The sequence below is a fragment of the Triplophysa dalaica genome, chromosome 4, assembly GCF_015846415.1.
Source record: "Triplophysa dalaica isolate WHDGS20190420 chromosome 4, ASM1584641v1, whole genome shotgun sequence".
NCBI lineage: Eukaryota > Metazoa > Chordata > Actinopteri > Cypriniformes > Nemacheilidae > Triplophysa > Triplophysa dalaica.
Window position 1 is genome coordinate 14,162,436 of NC_079545.1, and position 23,998 is coordinate 14,186,433.

General features: G+C 36.9%; 1 protein-coding gene across 1 annotated transcript in view; it reads right to left on the reverse strand.

Moving 5' to 3' along the window:
* The window catches only part of sh2b3 (SH2B adaptor protein 3), a 30,981-nt gene extending 7,316 nt beyond the window's left edge, over positions 1-23,665 (reverse strand). The window contains exons 1-4 of the mRNA XM_056746528.1: positions 23,513-23,665; positions 16,865-17,824; positions 2,387-2,491; positions 566-660 (exon numbers count right to left, since the gene is read on the reverse strand). Coding sequence (XP_056602506.1) covers positions 566-660; positions 2,387-2,491; positions 16,865-17,797 — 1,133 coding nt within the window. The 5' untranslated portion in view covers positions 17,798-17,824; positions 23,513-23,665. The remainder of the gene's footprint in view (positions 1-565; positions 661-2,386; positions 2,492-16,864; positions 17,825-23,512) is intronic.
* Between the last annotated feature and the right edge of the window lie 333 nt (positions 23,666-23,998).

The following is a 23,998-nucleotide window of genomic DNA, read 5'->3' on the forward strand; positions in this document are numbered from 1 at the left end:
ACGGTACAACGCTCTTATTTCAACACTGCTGCACGCACGTGAAGTGAAGCAAAATCAGACATAACATTGCGACAGGTCTGTGAAACATGGACAGCACTAAGAATGAAGAAAGAGAAGTTATCGCATTGAGAGAAAGAGGCCAATGAGATGTGCTGAGTCGTGTTCTTGAGATTCTTAGTAATCAGAATAACAGGAAGACCTCTCTCTCTCTCTCTCTTCCTAACTCACATTTATACATTCACACGGGCTTCAGTTCTCAGTACCCTCACACCAATAAAAGGAAATGAAACACATACACACATATCACTTTCGACATACATACCATATGCAGAACATACAGAACGTACGTAATGACATGTCTTTTCACATGTGCGCCAGCGCAGAAACAGTTTTAAAAGACTGCATTGAGATTTAGTCGATCATAATAGGTCAAACTGAATGGATTTCAGTTTCACTAAAAGTTGGCTTTTTTCTCTCTGTGTGTAAGAGGAAATGAGTGGGTTTTCTCAGTAGAGGAATGTCAGGAACTTTGCAGATGTTTAGAGTTTAGTACAGATGATCTCACCTGCTGCAGATGCATTCTCTGAGCTCTATGGTCCAAGAGCTCACCTGCTGCTCGTTCTCTGTCTCGAATATAAAACTACCTGGATGACCAGTGACCTGATGGGAGACAGCGATAGAGAGAGAGAGAGAGAGAGAGAGAGAGAGAGAGAGAGACAGAGAGAGAGAAATGTGTGGGTTGAGGGTCATCAGGCGAAGGGAAAAATGAGAAAATAAAGATCCAGGCATAAGTCAGTAATAATTTGGAAAACTCCAGGGACAATTAATACAGAAATGTTTATTCTTAGCTAAAAACAGTATTTCATGAATAGCTGGATGCTGATTATTTGATTTATTTCTGGATTTTTAAGATCATCTGCTTTGGTTGATAACTCGACGATCACCTTGATACGGCACAATAAATTTAATTCTGAGAACAATTTGGTGTACTGCTAACAAACAAAAAAAGAACTACACACTTTGGTCCTGACAGGTGATAAAATAAATTATAGAAATATTTAAAAAAAATATATATAATATATATATAAAAGCATGTTTAGCCAATTATGACAGTGTGGCAGTTTTTCCGGAGCAAATATTGAGTATCCTGCAACTTTGCAAGTCTTTCTTCACTAATATACTGTATCACACCCGTCAGTTTAACATCAATATTTGTACATGCAGAAGGAAGTGTATATTTTTAGATGCTGTCACCAAAGATGAAGTCACCATTTTACTTCTTAAATTAAGTTTTAAATAGTCTGTGTTATCTAGATAAAAGTGCATGGAAAGTAATAAATAATAAGGAATTATAAAGTTTTATACAAATGTTTGGCACAAAAAGTAGCAATGGTGTAACATGCTCGCTGAATCTTTTCACATATCACGACAAATACAGCAGAAAGTAACAGATAAGAATCAAAGGCATAACTCTCTATTTCAGTTTCACCCTCGAGAAAGAGCAGTATTGATGTGTGCTTGAGATATTTGAATTCACAAACAAACGGGCAATAATTATGGCTTGGGATATTATGTAGTGTTTTTTATATGCATATTTACAGAATGAAAAAGCTACAATCAGAAACATCTCCTACGACAGTATTTAATAATAATTAATATATAACAAAATATAACAGACACAACCATTAAGGTTTTTTTATTTAGCAAATTTCATTCCATTTTCCTTTCCAATGCACTACTTTCCCATTGTTTTTCTATGTAAACACACGTTTGCCGGACGTGCCTGACAACGCATCTTTTGAAGTGCCTCGCACACGAGCGCCGTGTTAATGGTAAAAAAAGCCCATGTAAGGTAAAAAAAAATACTTTTACATGCAGCGCTGGTGATCAATTTCAGTTCCAAAAGCAGTGAACCAATCAGAAGAATTTGGAGGTGGGGCAAGCATTGCAAGCTTAGAGTAGCAAGTTGGCATGACAACGGTTTAAATTGACGGCAACATCTAGGCTGCGCTTTAAAAAAAATCTGAGGACTACGTCTCACATTTTGTATGAATGGCCCTCAACTTTTTAACCAATTTAAATAAATTAAAATGCATGCACCTAATAACATGCAATGAATACATTTACCAAAAAAAATTCAGAAGACAGTTATGAATCACTACTGATGTACAAGAAACAAATTGTGATTATTTTTGTTAGTTATCACTTAGTACGAATGAAAAATGACACAACAAACAAATAAATTCTAAACAGCTTTTTGGCCTTTTTGAAGCTCCACATTGACATAGTATTACTTTACAAAAATACTAAAACTTTAGTAATTGAGATTTTGAAAGAAACTATTATATTTTTGTGTGTTATTGAGCATCCGTGTGTGATTGTTTACCTTTAAGACAAATGTGTTCATGTTGTCAGGCATTTCTAGTCGATTACAGCGTCGTATCTCCTTGATATCTGAACAGGATACGGTAAGTTTTGCTGTTTTGTAGTCCTGAAACACACAAAGTGACAATTTTTATGAAATCACAATTTTAGTTTCTTTCTTTTCAGCTAAAGATTCCAGTAATGTTTACATTTCACATCCCATTATATAAAACTGAATAATAAACTTTCAGATTGTGGCCTGGTATTGAATGAAAACCAGAGATTTTTGATATTTCCAATTTTCCATCTATTTACTAGTAAACTGCAAGACATACTATTTTGTTCTTTAGTATTAACCATATTAAATGAATAAATATAAACTGTACTTAATAATGCAGTATACTTTAATATTTACTATATTAAGGTTAAAAAACACTATAGTATTTTAGGAATTTTAGTACAGTTTACTATAGTATATAGCATGGTACACTACAGTAGCAGCTGCATTCATAATACATTAAAGATCACACAAAGCATTACAATCTTAAATGAAATCTAACATTTTCACCACAAACTAATAAACCAACATAAATAACGTGAATTGATTACAAGAAACAAGTTCCCCACTACATTGTTCAGCCGAGAGGCAACCAAGTCAATAAAATATAAAAGTGCATTACAGTCTTGCCTATAATTTAAGACAAATTATGACATTTTAAATTGATCTGAGCAGAGAGGGACAGATGATTTTCCTTCACTACTGGGATTAGCTAAAAATGTCGATTTGCAAAAAAAAAGAGAATAGAGCTATGACCCGTGATCTAAAACCTTCGACCTACGCCTACACACACAGAAAGCACATCCACACTAAATCTCCTTGGTAAAAAATACGGACTGCAGGAATTTCGAACGTGTGTTAAAGGTTCACCCAAAAATGAAAATTCTGTCATCATTTATTCACCATTGAGTCGTCCAAATCTGTATACATGTATTTGTTCTGATGGACACAGAGAAAGATATTTGGAAGAATGCTTATAACCGGCCAGATCTTGGCCCCCGTTGACTCCCATAGTAGGAAAAATACTTTTTTGTTGAACACAAAAGAAGACATTTTAAAGAATGTAGGACAGCAAAGAATTCTAGGGCAGTTTTGAGTATCATTGTATTTTTCCCAATTTCTCTGTATTCATCAGAACAAAGAAATGTATACAGATTTTGAAAAATACAAAGGTGAGTAAATGATGACAGAATTTTCATTTTTGTGTGAAATATCCCTTTAAATCTAATCTGACACATCAAAGATTTAAGAATTCACCAGAACAGTTTCTGTCATTCACAACTCGGGCTGAATTTTGGCCTAAAATAGCTTCTCACACACACACACATATACCTCCCTGCCAAAGTCTGTGGAGCAACAGTGCAATAATATTATGATCTTTTTAAATCCTCTTTAAATTAGAGGCAACTTTCATAGACACACACACCATGTCATTCAGATCAACAAAAAAACACAAATAAACACACACTTCTGCTTGGACAGAAGCATTTGAAACATCACACATATGGGAAAAAAGATCTCCATTTCTGTTTGCTAAGACAACTGTACATAATCTACCTTTAACCTTCTAGGGCAGAACAAAATAAGCTCCAAGACTATTACACTGCCAGCTGTAAGATATTTAATACTACAGCAGACTTAGTTTGTGTTGGGGTACAGGCCACCAAGAATTGAGAACTCAATTTGAACAGTTAATCCAAATATTTACATGCATACATACATACAGCTACAGACAAAATTAAGAGACTATTACAAATTTTCATTTAATCAGCATTTCTACATGTATTGTGGTCATTCCAGTCCGGTGTCTGTAGAATTTCAATAAAATTAAACCTCAGGAGTGACAAAGTCTTTAAACAGCAATGTAAAAGACTGACAACATGACAAGACACCTGAAAATTGTGATAAAAAACAAAGTTATCACATTTAAAAAAAAAAGTTTAACTTTTAAATACTGTACATGGACAAAAATGACTGATGTATTGCTTAACAGGGAATATGAACTTGTTATCTACTTTGCAGAGCAGCTTTTAAGTTATTTTGACCTGTTTCTCCACTTTTCATTTGCTGCAAATAAATTCAAATAGAAACTATTTTTGTTTGAAATTTGGGAGAAATATCGTTAGTAGTTCACAGAATGAAATTTAAATGATAATTTAATGTAGCACATACCGATAAATAGTTAATTCAGAAGAAAAAAAATGGTTTACCGGCTGTACATATAATAAGATACTACTAACTACAAATAATAATTAAAAACAAAATATATTACAAATATTTGTAATTATTTGTATAATAATTTACATTTCTTACAAAGACATTAATATGAAAATATGAAATATTTGATAAAACTTTACAAAAAGGTTGCGCTGCATTAGCTAATCTGAAATGACAATCATTTTCTGCATGAGCAGATACAAATGTTTAATAAATGTTTTAGTAAATGCTTAAATTAACAGTAAGATTAATAAAAGCTATTAGAATTGGTTATTCTTCGTTTATATTCTGTTAACAAATCCAACCTAAAATCACTGTCTGGATGATATCTTTCAGTGTGTCACAAATTTAACAACTTTACATTCAGTAAAAGCTTAATCGCTGGTTCTTACAGATCATGATCACAGAAAATAGAACTCAGACATTTCCCCTGTACACACTAAAGCTCAATTTCTCTTGCCGTGTATGGCCTGTTTGTTGTTTGATAAGCTGTGTACAATGTTGCTTGTCTTTTTTCTGTCATGACTCCAGCTGCATTTCCTGCATGGAAGTCCAGTCAACCCCATAAAAACAGCCGTAGCACAATTTATAGAACAGCAACGAAGTTTGCTTCGGTTTCATTCTCACGGAACACACATACTGATAAAATAATATCTTTAAATAAAATCACCTGCAGAATGCATAAATGTACATGTCAATATGAATGAGTGCTCCAGCCCAAGAACACAGTGGACAAAATTTTCACTGGAGTAAGCAAACAAAAGAAATCAATTAAAAAAAACTTTAATTTATCACTTAACATACACGTGTTTGTACAGGTGTGTGATTAAGTACACCTCAACAGACAGCGTATCGTTCAGCTGAATAACTCGCTTCCTAATTGTTACTTTTGATTTTAGTCACATTTTCAGAACTATGTTTCAGAATGAGTCAGATTATGAAATTGGCAATAACAACGAGGAAAGAAATCTAGAAACGATACAACACTACCAGTAGCAAACATCTGAGATTTAGAAAAATCTGATTTATAAAGAGAGTTACCATTTTATAGAAAATGCTTTTTAATAAACTGTCTATTTTCACATATACAAGTATATGATGATGTTTCTGTGGATAATGTGGTTTCCAGTTACACGTTTAAAATACCTTCACATTAAATAAATTTCTACATGCCTACGTATCTACGTATACATATGTATTTAAACTTGGAAATCAATTACAAATGTAAATACCTATACATAAATAAATATCTACAGATATACAAAAATGCACACGCACATGACATGTACATATATATACTAAGGTAAGTATATATATATATATATATATATATATATATATATATATATATATATATATATATACACTGTAAATAGGTATATAGATGTAGGTAGGTAGGTGTATATATACAGTAGGTATGGTGTGTGTGCTTTTTTTACAGCTTTTACAGTGCTATTTGTTTTTCTGGTTAATAGTTTGTTGATTTTCCTCATTAAGATTTTAAAGTTTATTCTTATAAGAATAAATTAATCTCCAAGTTCTACATGTCAAGTGATCCAACTGTTGATCGTCAACAACCTCAGATTTCAATAAATTGTGGTCAGTGTGAATGCACCTTTACTTCGGCACGTAAAAAAGTACTCAACATGTAACGATGTGACTTTTTAAAACAAGTGCGCGTATTCACACGTGCAGGCCAGCAAAACGCTGACCCTTCCTGGCTCTGAACATTTTCGTATCTTTCTAGTTTTCACAGGCTTTATTTTTACAATCCCTGGTTTATTTATCTCCCAGCACTGCTGCGAGCTGCTAAAATAGAGTGTCAATCACTCTGACCTTTACTGTAGCTGCACCACAGCTAAACACAGTACTGAGAAAATACACATGAAAGTTAGAGAGAGAGAAAGAGAGAGAATGAAAGAGAGAGAGAGAGAGAGAGAGAGAGAGAGAGAGGAAAAAATTTAAGAAAAAAGCAAGTTTCCTGTGTCACTCAAAAGCTCCCCATGATGGACAAATATTAAGTTGCATGCAATCTAGAGCACTTTACCATGTTTTTGTCACATATTTAATGCACTTCAGCATTACAAAACAAAACACTAATGTGTTTGACAAAACAGATAACTCTCTTCAATCCATTTCTATCACATCAGAAAAATTGCTTCAGCAGTTTCTCTGTAGCTTTACATTCAAATCTTCAGAGGCTTCAATGCATTAGATATCGTTTAAATAGTAATAAATACACAAGCTATATGGTTTGCTTGAAAGTGCAGAGAATCACAATGGCACATTACAATACACACACGCAGCTACTCATATTCAACTACATATTCAAACAGGTCGAGCGAGCATCCTGTTTACGGACTAGAGAAGATGAACCACAGCACCTACACAGATACACACAAAGAGAGAAAGATGGAGGGGGAACAGGCGGTGCTTTCCATTGGTTGCTCAGTGAGGTCAGGTATACCAGCTTGGCGGATGCAGGTTTAGCAAATGAGCTGCAACAAAGCCCATACAAACTCTTCGTAATGACACTGACTCTGCATATACGCTGCTGGAGATACTAACAGTATGAGAAAATATATTTCTAGATTTAATTGTCGAGTTAACATTGGCCAATTTTTGCTAATTCTAAGAGTGCTTTCACCCTGGACTCGTTTACATTACATTTACATTTACGCATTCGGCAGACACTTTTATCCAAAGCGACTTACATTAAATTGTGATTTTACATTAGTTTTATACATCATTGGATTTCTGTATACATATGTATTTGTGCATCGAACCCATGACCTTGGCATTGCTAGTGCCATGCTCTAACCACTGAGCCACAGGAAAGCATTTAGTACTAAAATTCATTTTCTTCTGGGTGTGGTTCATGTGGCAGATGTGAATGCAGCATTCGCACTCAAGTGCGCTCCAAAAGCAGACTAAATTAGTGTACTGAGAGCTCCTTGAAGAGGTGGTCTCTGTACGATTTCAAACAAACCCTGGAGCAGTTAGTTTGTGGTGAGAACGTGATCTGACCTCGAACAGACCAAAATGCAAAAAGTACTGCACTTTTTTGAACAAATCCAGCTAGCATTGTCAGCTGTGCTCTGCATTTTGGAACGAGGACAAGTGTTTGTTGACAATTAGTAATAGCTTGGTAGCTGACAGGTAGACTTGGAGTTGTGAGTAGGGACGGAGCCTCATAGAAATTTGGTCTGATGACCATATTACATCTCAACTTTCGAAAACTAACAAGAACAGCACAATATTTTCATTGTTTAGCAAACAACTAATGGAAAGGGGGTTTAATAGATCTGTGGAATAGTGCCGGGTTAAGGTAAAGAAACTACGTCAGCAGTACATCCAAGTGTGGGATGTACAAGTTTCCCTGGTAAGATGACCTCGATAATATACTTGGGACAAAACTGGATGTTGAGGAAACACAAAATATTTTTTTTGTTGCTGAGCTCAGCAAAAAAATGAGGCTACGGGTGCGCATCCACAAGATTACATGCTGCCCTGTGTCACCGTGTCCCACAATTGTCAATATATTTGGTTTGTCGGACATCAAGCAGCACTGCTCAGACTGACCGGCGTGTACCGCAGGAGAAAGCTACTGTCATTAATTGCTCTTGTGTAACTTTGATATAAACTCAAAGGTCTGTACAATGCGCGCATAAAGTGGAAAACATAATAAATCACCAATTTAATATTACTCTGTTGTGCTGCGAGAGTGTAGGCTTTTCTTACAGGTTAACTCTTAACAGTCACCGCACCATAATAAAAATGTATGTATGCTCTGGTAAAGTGATACTCTGCCATGCGGGGGATTGCTACAATGGCAAAAAGGCCCGATGCCTGCCCCATGTTTTATATGGTAATAGATCAATTTGTTTAACACTTTTTGCTCCATTTTTTGATGGCTCATGCTCTACATGTTTTGACTATTTGTGAACTTCCATTTTACCATGTGTTTTACCCTATTATCCCCATTTATATCTATGGAGCCAATGATTAAATTACTACACCAGAACCAGAAACCAAACTATTTACAGAAACATCATTATATACTTATACATGTGAAAATAGGCACCTAGTAAATATGTTGCATTTTCTCCCCTATAATCCATACATGAACTCATAAATCCATAAATAAAAATGTGTGTAACTTGTGTGTGTTATAGTGTATGTTTACATTCATTTGTCAACTTCATTATACTATGAATTGCACGGTCATAAAAGTGTTATTTTTGTATATGCTATATTAAATAAATTGCCTATCATGTTATATATTATATAACATTTTCCATTACATGTGTTAAGCACAGCATGTGGCAACCTTGGCGCGCATTATAATAAACAATGAGGTCTACTCTAAAACAGCTGTGAGTCCACACAAAAACAGACACAATACACACGCAGCCAGCAAACACCTTTGATACACAAATGAAAGAGCTGTGTGGCATGTTTTCCACATGAACACACACTTGAAAACCACACTCTGGAACCTAAAACCATGTGTTTACATCAGGGCAACAAAACTGAGAGTCAACTGTCAGAGTCAACCGTCAGCGGTACAACTAGTCACTTAAGCACTTTCAGAACCGGTATGATCAATGCCTGAATGCATGGAATGCAAACATAAAACACGGTAAATAGTTTCAGATGTAAAATACAAGCGAAATGACAACCAGTTAAAGGGACAGTACATCCCAAAATATTTTTTATCTGCTTATCTGTGATTCTGAGCAATAATACTTTATTTCTTTCTCTTGTCAAACACACATAAAGCACTTCTAAAGATTTCTCATGTGGCTCTGTAATATACAATGAAAGCGGACGGGGACTTGAGCTGTAAAAGTTCAAAAAGAACATAAAACCACCATGAAAGTATGCTTACAACAGAAGCAGTCTAGGCAACTCTTGAACTACAGTCTGATTCTTCTAAAGCCATTTTATGCTTTATGTAAGGTACAGCCTGAATTGTACATTATTCAAAATTAGTGGTGTAACAAAATCTCACTGTATGGTAATACCTCGTATAAAGCCTACAGGATGGTATTTATTACAATATGCAAAAGGAGAAAATGATGACTTGGAAACGTACCATAAGCATCCTCTTTTCTTTATCCTCTAATCATAACTGTTGCTTTGAGTTATAGTATGAGATGGGTCAAATGACCTAATAATCCCTTTTATTAAAAAAAAAATTGCAGAAGATGGACCTTGTAAAGATAACATCTATTATTTTTCTAACATTCTATATGTTAGCGCCGGAAGACCTATCGTTTCATGTGACCACAAAAAATAATGAGACAATTTTGCTATTACGATAACACGATATCCATAATATTGTTACATTCCTATTCATACAATAATTTATGCAATCAATGGTCGCCATTTTCACTTTAATTGTGTAAAAGTCAGTTTGGACAAATTAATTTTAAAGCTGAATTTTCATTTTTGGCTTGTACTGTTCCTAAAGGAAGTAAAAACAAAAGGTAACATAGATATTGGGTAAGTTTTGTCCCAATAGTCCAGTCAAATAATATTTCAGAAGCCACAAAAGTTTAAATTTGGCTCATCAATTTTGACCGTGAAATAATAAAATGCTGGCAAGGAGGGAAACTTAACAAAATTAGTCTTGCACAGTTCACGCACACTCCCCATCAATTTCGTGTTTAAAAATACCTAAACAACCCTATGAAATGGCTTGTCATGCATATTTTATTTCATAAAATGAAAACACAACGCCACAGGACTGTGCAGCGTAGTAACACTCAACACACGTCAACAACGTCAATATTTTGATCAAACACCGTTGCACTCCCACCACCAACACGCCATTGTTTGTCCTCTCACTATAGCTCCAATAAAACACACACACAAAATGAAGAGCTGTCAAATGCAAGGCACACATGAATCTTTATCTCGACTGGGTTTACGTGGGAGGCTTTACACTAGAAAGTGTCATCTAACATTGAAACTAGATGGATGTGTGCTCACTAATGAGTGAAGGGCTTCAATGAATAAAAAAAGCAGATGGTTACAGACAAAACAAACTAGAAACATTCAGATATTAAACTCCATAAAAATCGCCTCACATATTCGCTGTAAAAATAAAGCTTTAATAAATCGGGCATGCATGACAAAAAGTTTTTTTATTTTCTGTGTAGGATGTGTGGTATATAAAACAAAAATCTCAAAAAAAGCATTTCCAAATGATGAAAAGAGAAAAGATGTACATGATTTACAACAATGCATGCAATTACATGTACTTTTATTAAAAAAAAAATGCAAAATGCAAAATCAATTTCTTTCATGTGAAGCCGTGCATGAAGGGTAGGTGTGTGCGTTCGTGCAGATCTCTGTCAAGGAGTGTGTATGCACCTGGTTATTATGATATAATTCTTGGTTTTAAATTGTCAAGTGTTGTGCTTTCGGGGAAACGGGCATGTGGCTTACTTATCGAAGTGTAGATTCTCATATCGTTACCCAGGAGTACGAGGTCAGAGCTTTCTGGTCATACTCGTATTAGGAAACGAAACTTTGACTCAGACTGCCTCGGTTTCAGTCCATTTCTTTCAAAGGGAAGTGGAAAACAATGAGGGCAAGTAAACACACCAAAGCAGTCACATTCCAGAGCTCAAAATCAGACAAATCAGAGCTCAAATAGATTTTTTGGCTATAATGTAAAAAACTTTTAAATCATGAAATCAGAGATTGTTACATGATCAATTTTTTCTGTGAAAGTCCGTTCGATCATGTAGAAATGTCTTTATAAAACGTGTTAAATAGCGCAATTCAAAGTGAGGAAATTCGCTAATTATAATACTAAAAAAGAATTCCACTAATCAGAGAAGCCTATGTTTTGATGGAAACATATAAACTGCAGCAAAAGCTCTAAACCACTCACAGGAAACCGAGTTTCTCCATGATAAAATATACAACGACAAAAAAATATGTTGCGATTGATCAATTAATAAATTAATCTTTTTCATTTTTCAAAAACATAAACATTGTAATCTGTGCAGACTGTGGTTGTGTTTCTACACTTCAAATTGTGTTGCTAATCTGATTGAGATGTTAGTGGCTTGTTAAAGGCTAGAAATGTATGTAGTTGTGTGAGCATGTGTACAGGGTCAATGTGAAGCACTAATAAGCTCCAGATGGGAGGATGCGGTTTTCTAGAATTAGAAATATTTTCCATAGCTATGGTTGCAAGTGTTGCACAGTAAATAAGACTAGAAAAACAAGACAAGTTCAGACAGAATGATGCCCTGATACGTTAATAACTTAAAGGGCCGCAATGCCAGAAAGTGCACTTTTAAATGTTCATCTACCAGAAATTGAGTCGCCAGCGTATGTGCAGAAACAACCTGTACTTATACAAATCCATCTACTCTTCTTTTTGTAATCTCCTTTAAACCACAACAGTGACACAAAACAAGCTATTGGGAATCCCCTATCAATGTGATGTCACATTGATTTAATCCCGCCCATGACCGCTCACAGACTCCGCCTTATGAGGGGAGCAGAAGCTCATTTGCATTTTAAGAGACACACACAAAAACGGTGTGTTTTCCATTGCAGCCACAAATGGCCATGTTCAACATATTGTAATGAAAGATATGTTGTGGTGTATTTTGAGGTAAAACTTTACAGAGACCTTCTGGTGATACCACTAAATATTTTTACACTGCAGAAAACACCTGGATTTGCGGCCCTTTAATGTGTCGGGTGCGCCACATCATATCAAATGGCAAACATGAATAGTTTACATTTACATTTATGCATTTTGGCAGACGCTTATATCCAGGGCAACTTATATTGCATTGTCCTATACATTTGTTTCTTACTATGTGTAATTCCCTGGGATCAAACCCATGACCTTGGCATTGCAAGCGCCATGCTCTACCCACTGAGCAAACTCACTATGACTTCCTGTTATCAGTTAAACACAAATACCTACATAAAAAATGCCACTGTGCTACTAGACATGAGGCATTAAGGGCCAGATTTACGATCAACTTGCGGCAGCGCAAACACCTTGTTTGTCGTAAAAAAACTACGTTCTGTATTTAATAAAGACACGCATGAAAATAAGCGCTGAAAAGGATGTTAAATGAAGGTTTTTTTAATGAACCCCGCAGCGTGATTTACTAAGGTCTGCGCTCATCATTGCAATGGTATTTGCTTCATAATTTAACGCCCAAAAAACGTGTCTTAAACCCTGCACACATTTGTTGATTGTGTTGGTCATTATGGAAATGTGATATTGCATGCTTGTAAATCACCGCTGAAATTTCAACTCCCATCTGCGCTTTTTTTTAAATTGCACTATAGAGCTATTTTGCCCGGTTTAGTAAATCTGTCCCTTAATGTAAAAAAAGCACATGATCCATCCATCAATAATGCAATCCAAATGACTCCAGTGGGTTAATAAATGCATTAAGAATACAAAGCTTCTTTTAGCTTATTGTCTTATCTTGTAATATTGGAACAAACATTCTAATTGAGGCGATACATCAATTTAAAAATTCAAAATAATTTGTCTTATTATATTTCATCACATAATCTGGGTGAGGGTGAATACATTACAAGTGAATTTACACTAAGGTGAACTATTCCTCTTACGCTTTATGGTATATAGGCCTGGGAAACCTTGTTTTATGAAGACTCAGCCTGGCATTTTGACTGAACCAGGAGACCAACAACAGATGATTTCTAAACCAAAAAATCTAAACATCTTCAAATAAACTAAACTAGAATTGACATCTATTCACAGCTACTCAATTAAATACAATACAAATGATTTATTTATTTAAACAGTATTGTCTTGTATTTGGCCTTCACAGAGTATCCCAGAGATGATGTATTTTTGTAGGCCAATCCAGAGGTTAGCACCGCACTGGTTTCCTCGACTGAAAGCATTTTTCCCATAGACTTTCAGAAGATTGCAAAAAATAAGCTCTGTGATTTACAACAAAGGTTTAAGATGTTTACATATTTTTCATATTAAGATTATCTTTACAAACGAACACAACATTTGTTTCTTTTGAATACAAGAATACTTCATCTCTGGGGTACTCTATTGTGACCAATAAAACATAAACAAAATATGGACAAATAACCAAAGACAAAACTTTATATTGATTAACCCCACACAGGCTGATGTGGTTTACCAAATACATAATCAAACGTGAATGAAATTTGTTTATCATATTTTATGAACATCCAACAGCAATATTTAACATATAATAACTCTGCACGCTGCAGAGATTATGCAAAAAGCGTGACCTCATCAGATCTTCAAGCAGAAACTCACACACTGTAATCTCTTCCAGGTAAAACGAATTCTGGTTATAACAGATTCGATTTTAAGATTGGGAAATTATGATTTAGGTGTCGATTTTAGTGGCTCGTGGTTGTAGTTCACTAACCCACATATTATTGTGGGTTTGTTTAGAAAAGTGACATTTGCAGACATGCGAGAAATTCTTTTATACTTTTTTAAAAACATGTTAATTACTTTGTCAGTGCATTGCAAATGCTGAATAAGATTCGAAGTATAGAGGCCTAGCTGTCTCTTTAAATTCCCTTTAAACACGGTAATAATATAACCCTTCTGTGAAATCTGACTGCAGATAATCTTTCTAATTTATCTGCAGTGCACACGCTGCTTTTAAACTTAGGACTTCCCTGAAACAAAGTTTCTCACGCATAGAAATTATCAGCCAGCCTGCAGCTTCCTCTCTGTGCATAGCTGCCCTCGGTGTTGCTATTGTAGTAAACATACCAAATATAGAGCTTGCCATTACAGAATCAAGACTTATTATATATGCATCTCTCTATGCATGCACACATAAAATACACGCAAATTAAATAATTTATGATTTACGTTCACAAAAAAGACTGACTGATAAAATGTCCCAAATTAACGGTTTCACGTGCGTATGTTTCTAACTTTTATAAAAGTGTATACACTTGAAGGGTAGTGTTTGCACTTTCTTGCCCTATGTTGCCTTTCCTTATATAGGCATTTTGAGCAAGTCCTCATATCTCTGCCAAGATTCCTTAGGAGCCAATCACAGCCTTGATACATCTGTGCCGTGACCCTCCATGCAAGTCAACGCCATTCGCCGGTGGAATGAACTAGCAAACCGGCAATTATCCGATATCATTCAGAGTAACCAAATGAAATGGTGCGCGACGGTGAGAGATGAAGACAGTACAGTAATTGTGTCCATTTTACTATCATTAACTGTGTTTAAAACAAGCTGTTTTCTATGTCAGCGCATTAACTGAGTAATAGTTAAAACATGAAAGTTAACAAATAAAACGACTCAGCTGTTCGTTTCAAATAGTTTAGCAAAACATGAAAATGTTGTCATGTACATGTCTCTATGGTGTTCCTAACTGACTTTTTTTCAGGGGGAAAAATCTGAAAGTCTTGCACACTGTCTTTCTTCATTATTGTGCAATGACGTACGTAGCAAGTCAAGTCTTTTGATTTCAAGATTATGGATTTCATTTTTGTACAATCATTTTTTTCTGTCCAAATTTGTGTGCATACCTTACTGCAATCATTTGTTGCAAGTGTAATTAAGGGGGGAAAATCAAGTTTGTATCTGGTTTGTTTCGAATTTGTACAAATGTGTTTCAAACCACACTGTTTGTGTATTAAAATCTCACATTTTTGAAAATTCCTTAAGGTTTAAATGTCCAATGTGTCATTTTTGGAGGATCTTTATTACCTTACAATGAGCTATATCGATCTAAAGTACATCCACTACATCCCCTTACATGGAATCCACCATATTGTTTCTACAGTAGACCTAAATGGACAAACTGCTCTAAAGAGAACATTTCATAAATACATTATCTCCTTGGGCAAAGATGCGAAAATGTGACAACATCTTGGTTCTGCGTCAGCCACCCTAGTGCTTCAAAAGGGAGCGGTGAAGTGAGCAATTGGCAACCTCACCAGTAGATGCCTAGAGTTCAGCCGGATACTCGGCTGAAACGAGTATCCGGTACAGTTAAAGCACTTTTGCCGAGTACGAGTATTATACGAGTAATACGAGTCAATATCTGTGCTCGGATTGAATAAAAATCCTCATTGGGTAGCTGACTGTGTCTGCGTTCTGTGATAGTCACAGCGCCCCTCCCCTACACATATACAGATGTATTGTGTTGCTGACTGTGTCTGCAGCTCTCTCTCTCCGTCTCTCCCTCAGTCACTCAGGTTCGCGGGTCTTTTCCGTTAACGTTTAGGGTATCTTCAGCTTCAGGTTTGTTTTATATTTCGGTTTGTAGTACTTTATTATTAACCAGTAGAGTTTGGTAAATGTGGGGTTTGTTCAGACGTGGTGCTTGGTAGAATGCGACTCTGCCTGTCTTTTTTAAACCGTCAGCTGGCTCTAACCAGTTTTTAATTAAAAGTTAGAAAATACAGTTATGTTGAGATGAAAACTCTTGTTCATTACATTTTACTTCATAATTGCAACCGCATGTGTTGTATTCATTGTTGCAAAACTTATTCTGTATATAGTTTGTTTGTCATCGTGATCAAAACCATTGATCTGAAGCTCAATGCTGATGCTGTCATGTAAATATTTTTCTAATCAGCATTAAATATAACAATTTCTGATCAACCCATATCAATTGCATGCTTAAAATAACATACCGGTTAAAGCCCCGCCCATCTCAAGACAACCCGACCCAATTTCCGGGTTAAATTCCGCCCACTTCCTGGTTAGGCCCCGCCCAGTCCGAGTACAGATACGGATACAGATAATTCATATGGTTAACAGATACAGATACAGATAATGCTGTACTCGCTCATCCCTATAGATGCCCCTTAATTACATACACTGATCCTTTAACCTTACTGATCGGTTTTTGCGGTCATATGTTGTTGCAAAAAATGGATCTATATAGAGAGATCTCCATGTTCCAGTAAATAATGCCGCACATGCCAGAAGCCTACGTTTCAGTCACTGAAAAGAACACTACAAGTCAAACAAATCAAATCTGAACAGTTGTGAAAAACTGTCAATCTTTTAGATCAGATTCCAATCAAATACACAAAGTACACTAAGCCTGGCTCCACGAGTTCTGAAAGATTTAACTTCAACCTCAATAAAAACAAAAACACATGTATATGGCAATAACCGATCTTGTTTAAGGAGTTTGAGACTATAAAAAGTTGCCCCCCAAAAATCCCCTTACCTTAGGTGGGTCATAGAGCTCTAGCTGGTACCTCTCACTAGCTGTGTGCTCATTGGTCCTCCTGACCAGCAGGCGGCAGCGTAGCCACTGCGGGGGTGTGTCGGAGATAGAGTCATCCACCTCCAGGTATCGAAGCAGCCCCTCCTTACAAACACTTCCGGTTTCCTGTCTGCGTCTCACAGTACGAAACAGACTCCACCGCTCTCGCAACATGCTCCATTGTGAGAAACGATGGGCGGGTCCCTGCACAGTCTGAGGTGAAGGCTGGCCATTGTTTACAACGGTCACTGAGGGTCCGCCACCCTGGACCGATTCGTCCCTTGGGCAACTGCTAAGGGATTCGACAAGTGGTGGTGATTTCTTAAAAAGCCGGTAGACACTATCTTTGATTCGACTGACAGAAATATGGGTTACATCATTACAAACAGGGGGCGTGTTCTGTCGCTCCGGTGGTTCATCCTCCTGGCTAAGATGTGTTGATCTGCGTGTAGTGTCTGCAGGAGAACAACGCACCAAATGCTCCTGTTCCCTAGCGACGCACCCCGCATCAGGTTTGGGTGCCAACACAGCGACTAGAGGAGCGGCTCCTGGGCGCAACGTCTCCCGATAATCCAGCACTCCTGAAAAGGAAGTGATGCGTAGACGGCCAGTCATGGGCGGTAGGGGGTTCTGGAGTGGTTGCCGTGGGGCAGGTTCGGCATCTTTAGCCACTTCGCAGCTGAAATGGTGCTGAAACAGGGTGCTAAACTGCTTGGAGAAACTTTCTGGGGGGACCACATTCTGAACTGGCTGCTCTCGGATGAAACGCCGGTAGTGTTGGGCTAGTTCTCGGGCCGTGGTGCTGGCGTGCAACTCGCAGAACTCCCTCCAACCACAAGGAGGTGCTATTGACGGTGCAGTGCTCGTGGTCTGCTGGACAGCGTTACCATTCATTGCAGTAACCAGCACAGCAGAAAATCACTGTGAAGAGAAGAACATTTACATTATTGACACAGAATTATTATTTATTTAAACTTTGACTTCTATTAATATGCAACAGCTTTAAGAATAAATGTTATGTTCTGAGGATCTAAACATTGCTAAATTTGACTTTTTGGCTTACACAAATAATACAAATCTTTAGGGGTGTTAAGCTACACTAAGCTTCAAACATGGTAGCGAAATGCTCGACCAACCAGCTTTCTAAGGCTGCTAACCGTTTGGGTTTAGCTCATTCCCACAGGGTTGTATTTCTGCTGCGCTCAGCTTTGAACAAACGCGTTTAATATGCAACATGTCCTACGCATTCACTCATTCACCTATCCAGTACAGGAAGAGCATGACTAATTTATAACTTGTCACTTCACCTCGTACCCAACATATCTGAGAGGCCATCTTTGATGAGAAAGGTGAAGCAAAGAGGTTTTCGTAGATTGTGGAAGTTGAAAGTGTCAATATAATGTATCTGGTGCCAGTCAAAGACGGCCGCGGCTCTCGATGTGGAATGCACACCTTTCACGCTCACGTGAAAACATGCTTTGGGGATTTTTTTATTTGATGCAACAACCAAAAAAATCTGCACCAGACGTGTTGTGAGAATTTGCGACACAACTGGAACCAATATCCCCATGCTCGTTTTCCACATCCTCATTTGTTAGCGTGCATTCCACTTGGACAGCTGTGAACGTTTAACACGCGGTGAGAGGTGAACGCATTGATCTTTAAGAGGGTCTTTTTCTTGAAGTTCTGTTAGAAGCTTGAAAATCTTAGGTTTGGACATGAAGCAACAGATCAGTAAAACCACAACTCACACAAGAGCAAGAGAAAAAAAGAGGAGGGGGCATTCTTTAGACGCCCCTGTGTGCTCTTTGTTGTCTTACTTAGTGACAGGAAGCAGTAACCTACATGAGGAGAGGAACACCCATCACACGCTCGTGTACATGTAGATGTTTTCTTTGGTGTGTGCTGAAAATATGTTTTGAATGCTAGTGATCAAAAGGGGATGGTGGTCTGTTTGCTTTCCTTATGTAAGCATCTATTATAAGAATTTTGTTTAGGTGACCTGGATGGGCCAGTGGATAGTTCACCAAAAATAATTAATTTTTTCATCACTATTTATCCTCATGTCATTTAAAACCTTTAAGACTTTCTTTGTTCTGAATTCTGAAGAATGTTGGTAAACTTTTGTGTTACACAGAAGAACTAGTCTCAAGCAGGTTTGAAGGTGAATAATAAAGGTGAACCAACTCATTTCCATTTCAATCCGAATCTGTTGAAATTCATACTGCTCTTAGCCATTTTAAGTCAATCAATGCATATAATAATGCACATTTAAGACGTGTTTACAAGCCGACCCGTGCCCTCGTGCTGTTGTTCAGCGCACATGCCGCGTGACGCTGTCCCGCCCCCTGAGCTGGCCCCCAGGCATAGGGTCTATCAGTGATCATCCAGCCCACTAATGACTCAGCAACCCCTGTGCACATTAACATCACTTCCTCTTTGACTCTCTCTCTCCTTGCATTCCCATCCCTCATTACCGGCAAGAACACGTACGTTAAATTCCTGTTCTTTTGTGTCGTCCTTTTTACCAGTATCTCCATCATTCTCCATCCTTTAAGCGTTTCTCCATCTTTACACCTCCTTGTACCACACACAGCCACTTCCTTTAATTCTTTTTATCCTTTTTACCCATTTCCTGTTCCAGGAATATAATCACTTCCCTTTCCTTCCGTCACTCTGTTTTTCACTTGTATTAATATGTGTAAGCAACTTAGAGCAACTTGGTTTTAAAAAAGGTGTAAACCATTCCTTTCAATAAAATCAATGCAGTTAGATCGATTTGTCAAACTTTGGGAAGCTTAAATATAGTAACTACTTAATGATTGAATCACATATTATATCACTCTCAAAACTAATAAAACATGGTAAGAAGGATGCAGCAAATCATTTGGATATAAATATGTCTTTAAATAACATATTTGATATTATATTTTAGAGATTAAACCAAATTGACTGTTCGTGATGTTTGAACGTCATTTCTTGCCTAAAAAACTAAAGTAAACGGCTTTTCCTGGCGGAAGGTCGGCATTTGCTAATTAAAAAGTACACATTTCATGGGTTAGCCGTGTAATAACTGGGATAATGTACATGCTGCCGGATGTAATCTCGAAAAACGCCCTATACAATTTAAGGCTATCCCAGAAGTATCATGTATAGAATGTTTTCACATCACAATTGTTCCTCTCAGACTTAAATGAATTTAAATGGAGAACAAATGGAAACTTTTCCTTAAGTCTCTCATGTCTCTGATACTTCTCCTTAGAAAAATGTCTCCATTGAAGTTTCAGAAGAAATCTCAACAATGTCTCAAATTAAGCTGTCAAGACTGCAATTACAAGTCAATATTATTGAAGATCTCAACATAAACTCATATATTTTTCATCAAATTTACCAAAATCCTACATTCATTGTTTTTGCAAACACTGCTTGTATTCTAACATAATAAAACATGATTAAATATTATTCAAATCCTTGATATTAAAAAAACTATCTGATACAAATCATTGAATACAGTGATTCGTAATGTGAAATATCTCACAACTATCTTTTTTAAACACACATATTGTGTTTTCAGATTTTATGAGGATTTTGCATAGACATAATGACTTTTCTGTACAAACGGTATATTCTACCCCATAATCACTATGCTATTAAAAAATCTTTCAAAAATAAAGTATAATATAATAAAACAGTCTGTATAATAAAATCTGAATGATTTAGGATCCGTTTGGCAGAATGTAAGGTATCCCAGGACCACATAAACATACACAGCTTTTAAGCATCACTCAGGTCAAACTTGTCTTCAGTTTGCTTCATTGCTGCAATTTCCGTGCTTTGTATTCACACACAACTTCGAGTCCATTACATTTGCACCCTCTCATTCCCGGGGTCTTGGGAAGCCTAACGCATAGAGTGGGTTTCCTGTACTGAAGGGTCGTGATGATAAAAGCAGTGCCCAGACAATACAGAGTCTGAAATACTGATTTCATGCACAGAATTCTGCTGAATCACACACAAAATCTCATGCCTGCTTCCTCCTTATGACTCAAGAGCGTGCAAAAAGGCCGAAAACTTAGCACGAGAACTTCTTTACAACAAGAAACAAAAATAAAGAGTTTGAGAAGCAGACAGGCAGCGGGCTTATTCACGCAGACAGGAAGCCCTGCCCTGACTTACTGACCACTACTTCAATACACAGTTTACACGCAGATATGAACTTTGACTTTAGAGTTTTAGGTGTGACAGGTCTAGGTAGCTTCAAGAACAATGCCTTGATGCCTTGCCCAAACTTGAAGCTGCAGCGTGTACATTTGTGGTGAAAGATGCACTGATACTAAATTTCTCAACCAATACTGATACCAGATTATTCAGAGTGATATCTATGATACCGATTCTGAAAAACTGAATGTTCAAAACTGTCTTCTTTACCTTATAAACTTTAAGATAACAATAATGATTCATAAGTTTGGTACAATTTTGCTGAAAACTTCAGTTTGATCAATTGTTTTAAAACAGACATAGCAGAAGGCCCATGGGATTGTTTTTCCCTCGACTTCATCGCATATGTGCCCATTCACGTCACATTTCCTGCGACCTCGCAGGCTATACAGTCCAGACATTGTTTATGCCTAGCATTTCATCAGCATGCATTCTCACACACACAAGAAACAAAGACAACAAATATTGTCAACAGGTCAAGACATTCCAAAGTTTCCTTTCAAATTGCAAAAACACAGTACAGCACCTATAAAAGTGCTGCAATGATGTCTGTTTTTATCTGCTCGACAAACGTTCTGTCTCCAAACACACAATAGCAACATTCTTGACTACCGATAGTCGGATACAATGCTACCTTGTAGTTTTTCCTGTTGTATTGGCACAAACCCATTCAATACCCCTTCTTTCTCTTCCTGATACTAGCGCACACAAAGACACGACAGGAGCCCTGCGGCAGTGGCAGAAACACAGTCTCTAGGTATAAACCCAAGCTTTTATGAGGCTGCGAGGCCTGAGGTTGTTCATCAAAAGGAAGTGCATGAACAAACATGCACGCACACGGGCGCACACACACACACACACACACAGAATATGCTACTTTAAGGTGACCATATCAGTCACTTGCATCGAAACACTGGTCCCTCACACAGTGAGGTTGGGGGCCAGTGAGAGTAAAAACAGGGGGTCTCTTCGAACCTGAGATGACCTGTATGATGCAGCGGAATCCCCTGTTCTCGGAACAGGTCTTACACTCGCCCTCATGTTTTCATGTCATAGCAAAAATATTTGATGAGGTGCTGCGAGATGTGTGTCATCTTTGTATCTGTATCACACACACACACAAACCATCATCATACTGTACATATGAATGTTATAAACATTACAGCCAAGGTCCAAAAATAACACTAGACAAATCTTGAAATCTTTTCAATCAGTAAATTTGTCTAATTTGTCTATGCAGTATGCACCCAATGTTAAGATAAAGTTATCATTGGACCTTGACTACAAAAAGCACAAAATAAATAATGATAAATAAACTGATGAAAACAATGAATACCTTTCATTACTAAATACTTATGCAATATACTTTATATGCATTTACTTAATAAGGTCCGTATCGTTTTGAGACTACCTGACTAAAATACACACAGGCAGACAGCTAATAATTAAAAAAACGTAACGTCCAATGATAGCAGTTCACTTAAGAACGCCTACGTCACAATCTGTTTATACAACCACATTAAATATATTCTTGATTCATGAAGAACACCGCAAGTGTAACTGCAATGCTTCAGCACACACGAATATTTAGGGGTTAATAAATTGAATCGCAGTCTCTAACAGCCGCCATGGACATCACAGGAGCGTTTCCGTCTCCTGATCCAGATGTCAGGAGAAAGACGAAGACACATCTGGCCTGAGCTCATTTGCATGCAAACCGGTTTACACTGTCTGTGTCAATACAACATATTTTTTTATTTATTGTTTAAAATTTTACAATTTATGAACGCATAATAATAATAATCATGATTATAATAATAATAAAAATACGCAACATTTTTTTTACGTAATCATCTCTATTGGGTACCATTCAAAAGCGTGCTCTCAGACTGCGTGGATGCACATGCACGCGGGATTCATATTTTTGTTTTATTTTTCATTCACAACGAAACCTTTGCCATTTATTTAATTGCCTATTCGATATGACGCAACTTCTCAGACTAGTGTTCACGTATCCTTCGGACCGAGCCAGACAGGCACGCGCTGAACTGAAACTGCGAGATCCCTTTAAACTCTATTCCGTCTGTCGCGCGCTAGCGTCAAGTTCATTGGTAACTCTCGAATATAATTTCGGAGGGAAGAGAGCGGCACGTAACTTATTCATAAACCATATGAGAAAGTTTCGCGACTGTCATATTCGGGAGACCCCCTCCCTCATACGACTAGAACAACCACGCTCACCGTTATCTGCACAGAACAAGAATCTTCTGGCCCAAGTGAATTAGGATTAACGTTATGTTTGACTTGATAATGATATTTTTCTGCCGAAAAGGATTAAACATCTTTAAATACTGCAAGTGAAAGTTATGATAAACGAATAGCGTGACTTGCCTGCTAGCCCAGATGTCCGTTACTTTCTCTGTCATGTTGGATGCGTGCAAACTACAGCCCAGCGTAAACTTTCAGGAAGGAGCACCGAGCGCGAAAAAAAGAGAAAACAAACTTTCCATGGATACGGCGACAACAAGCGACAAAAATCCTTGATGTGGCGAGACGCACTGAGATTCCGGAAAAATAAAAGTCCTCCTTACAGTTACGAAACAAAACTCGGACAAAAATACATATTACACGATGATAATGCTATACATAGCGTTTTACTTTTATAAGTGGGGAACATTTTCTGCATTTTAATATTTAATATACCAAAAATGTATCGAATAATCAAACATAAAATAAAGCATACTACATTAACCACACTTCTATCAGTAATAATATTTTGTTGATCTTGTGTTTTTTACTATAGTAGTAATTGGTTTACATTTTCTACTGCATACATCTAAATGTTACCCCAAAACAACATGTATATTTTACAAGTGA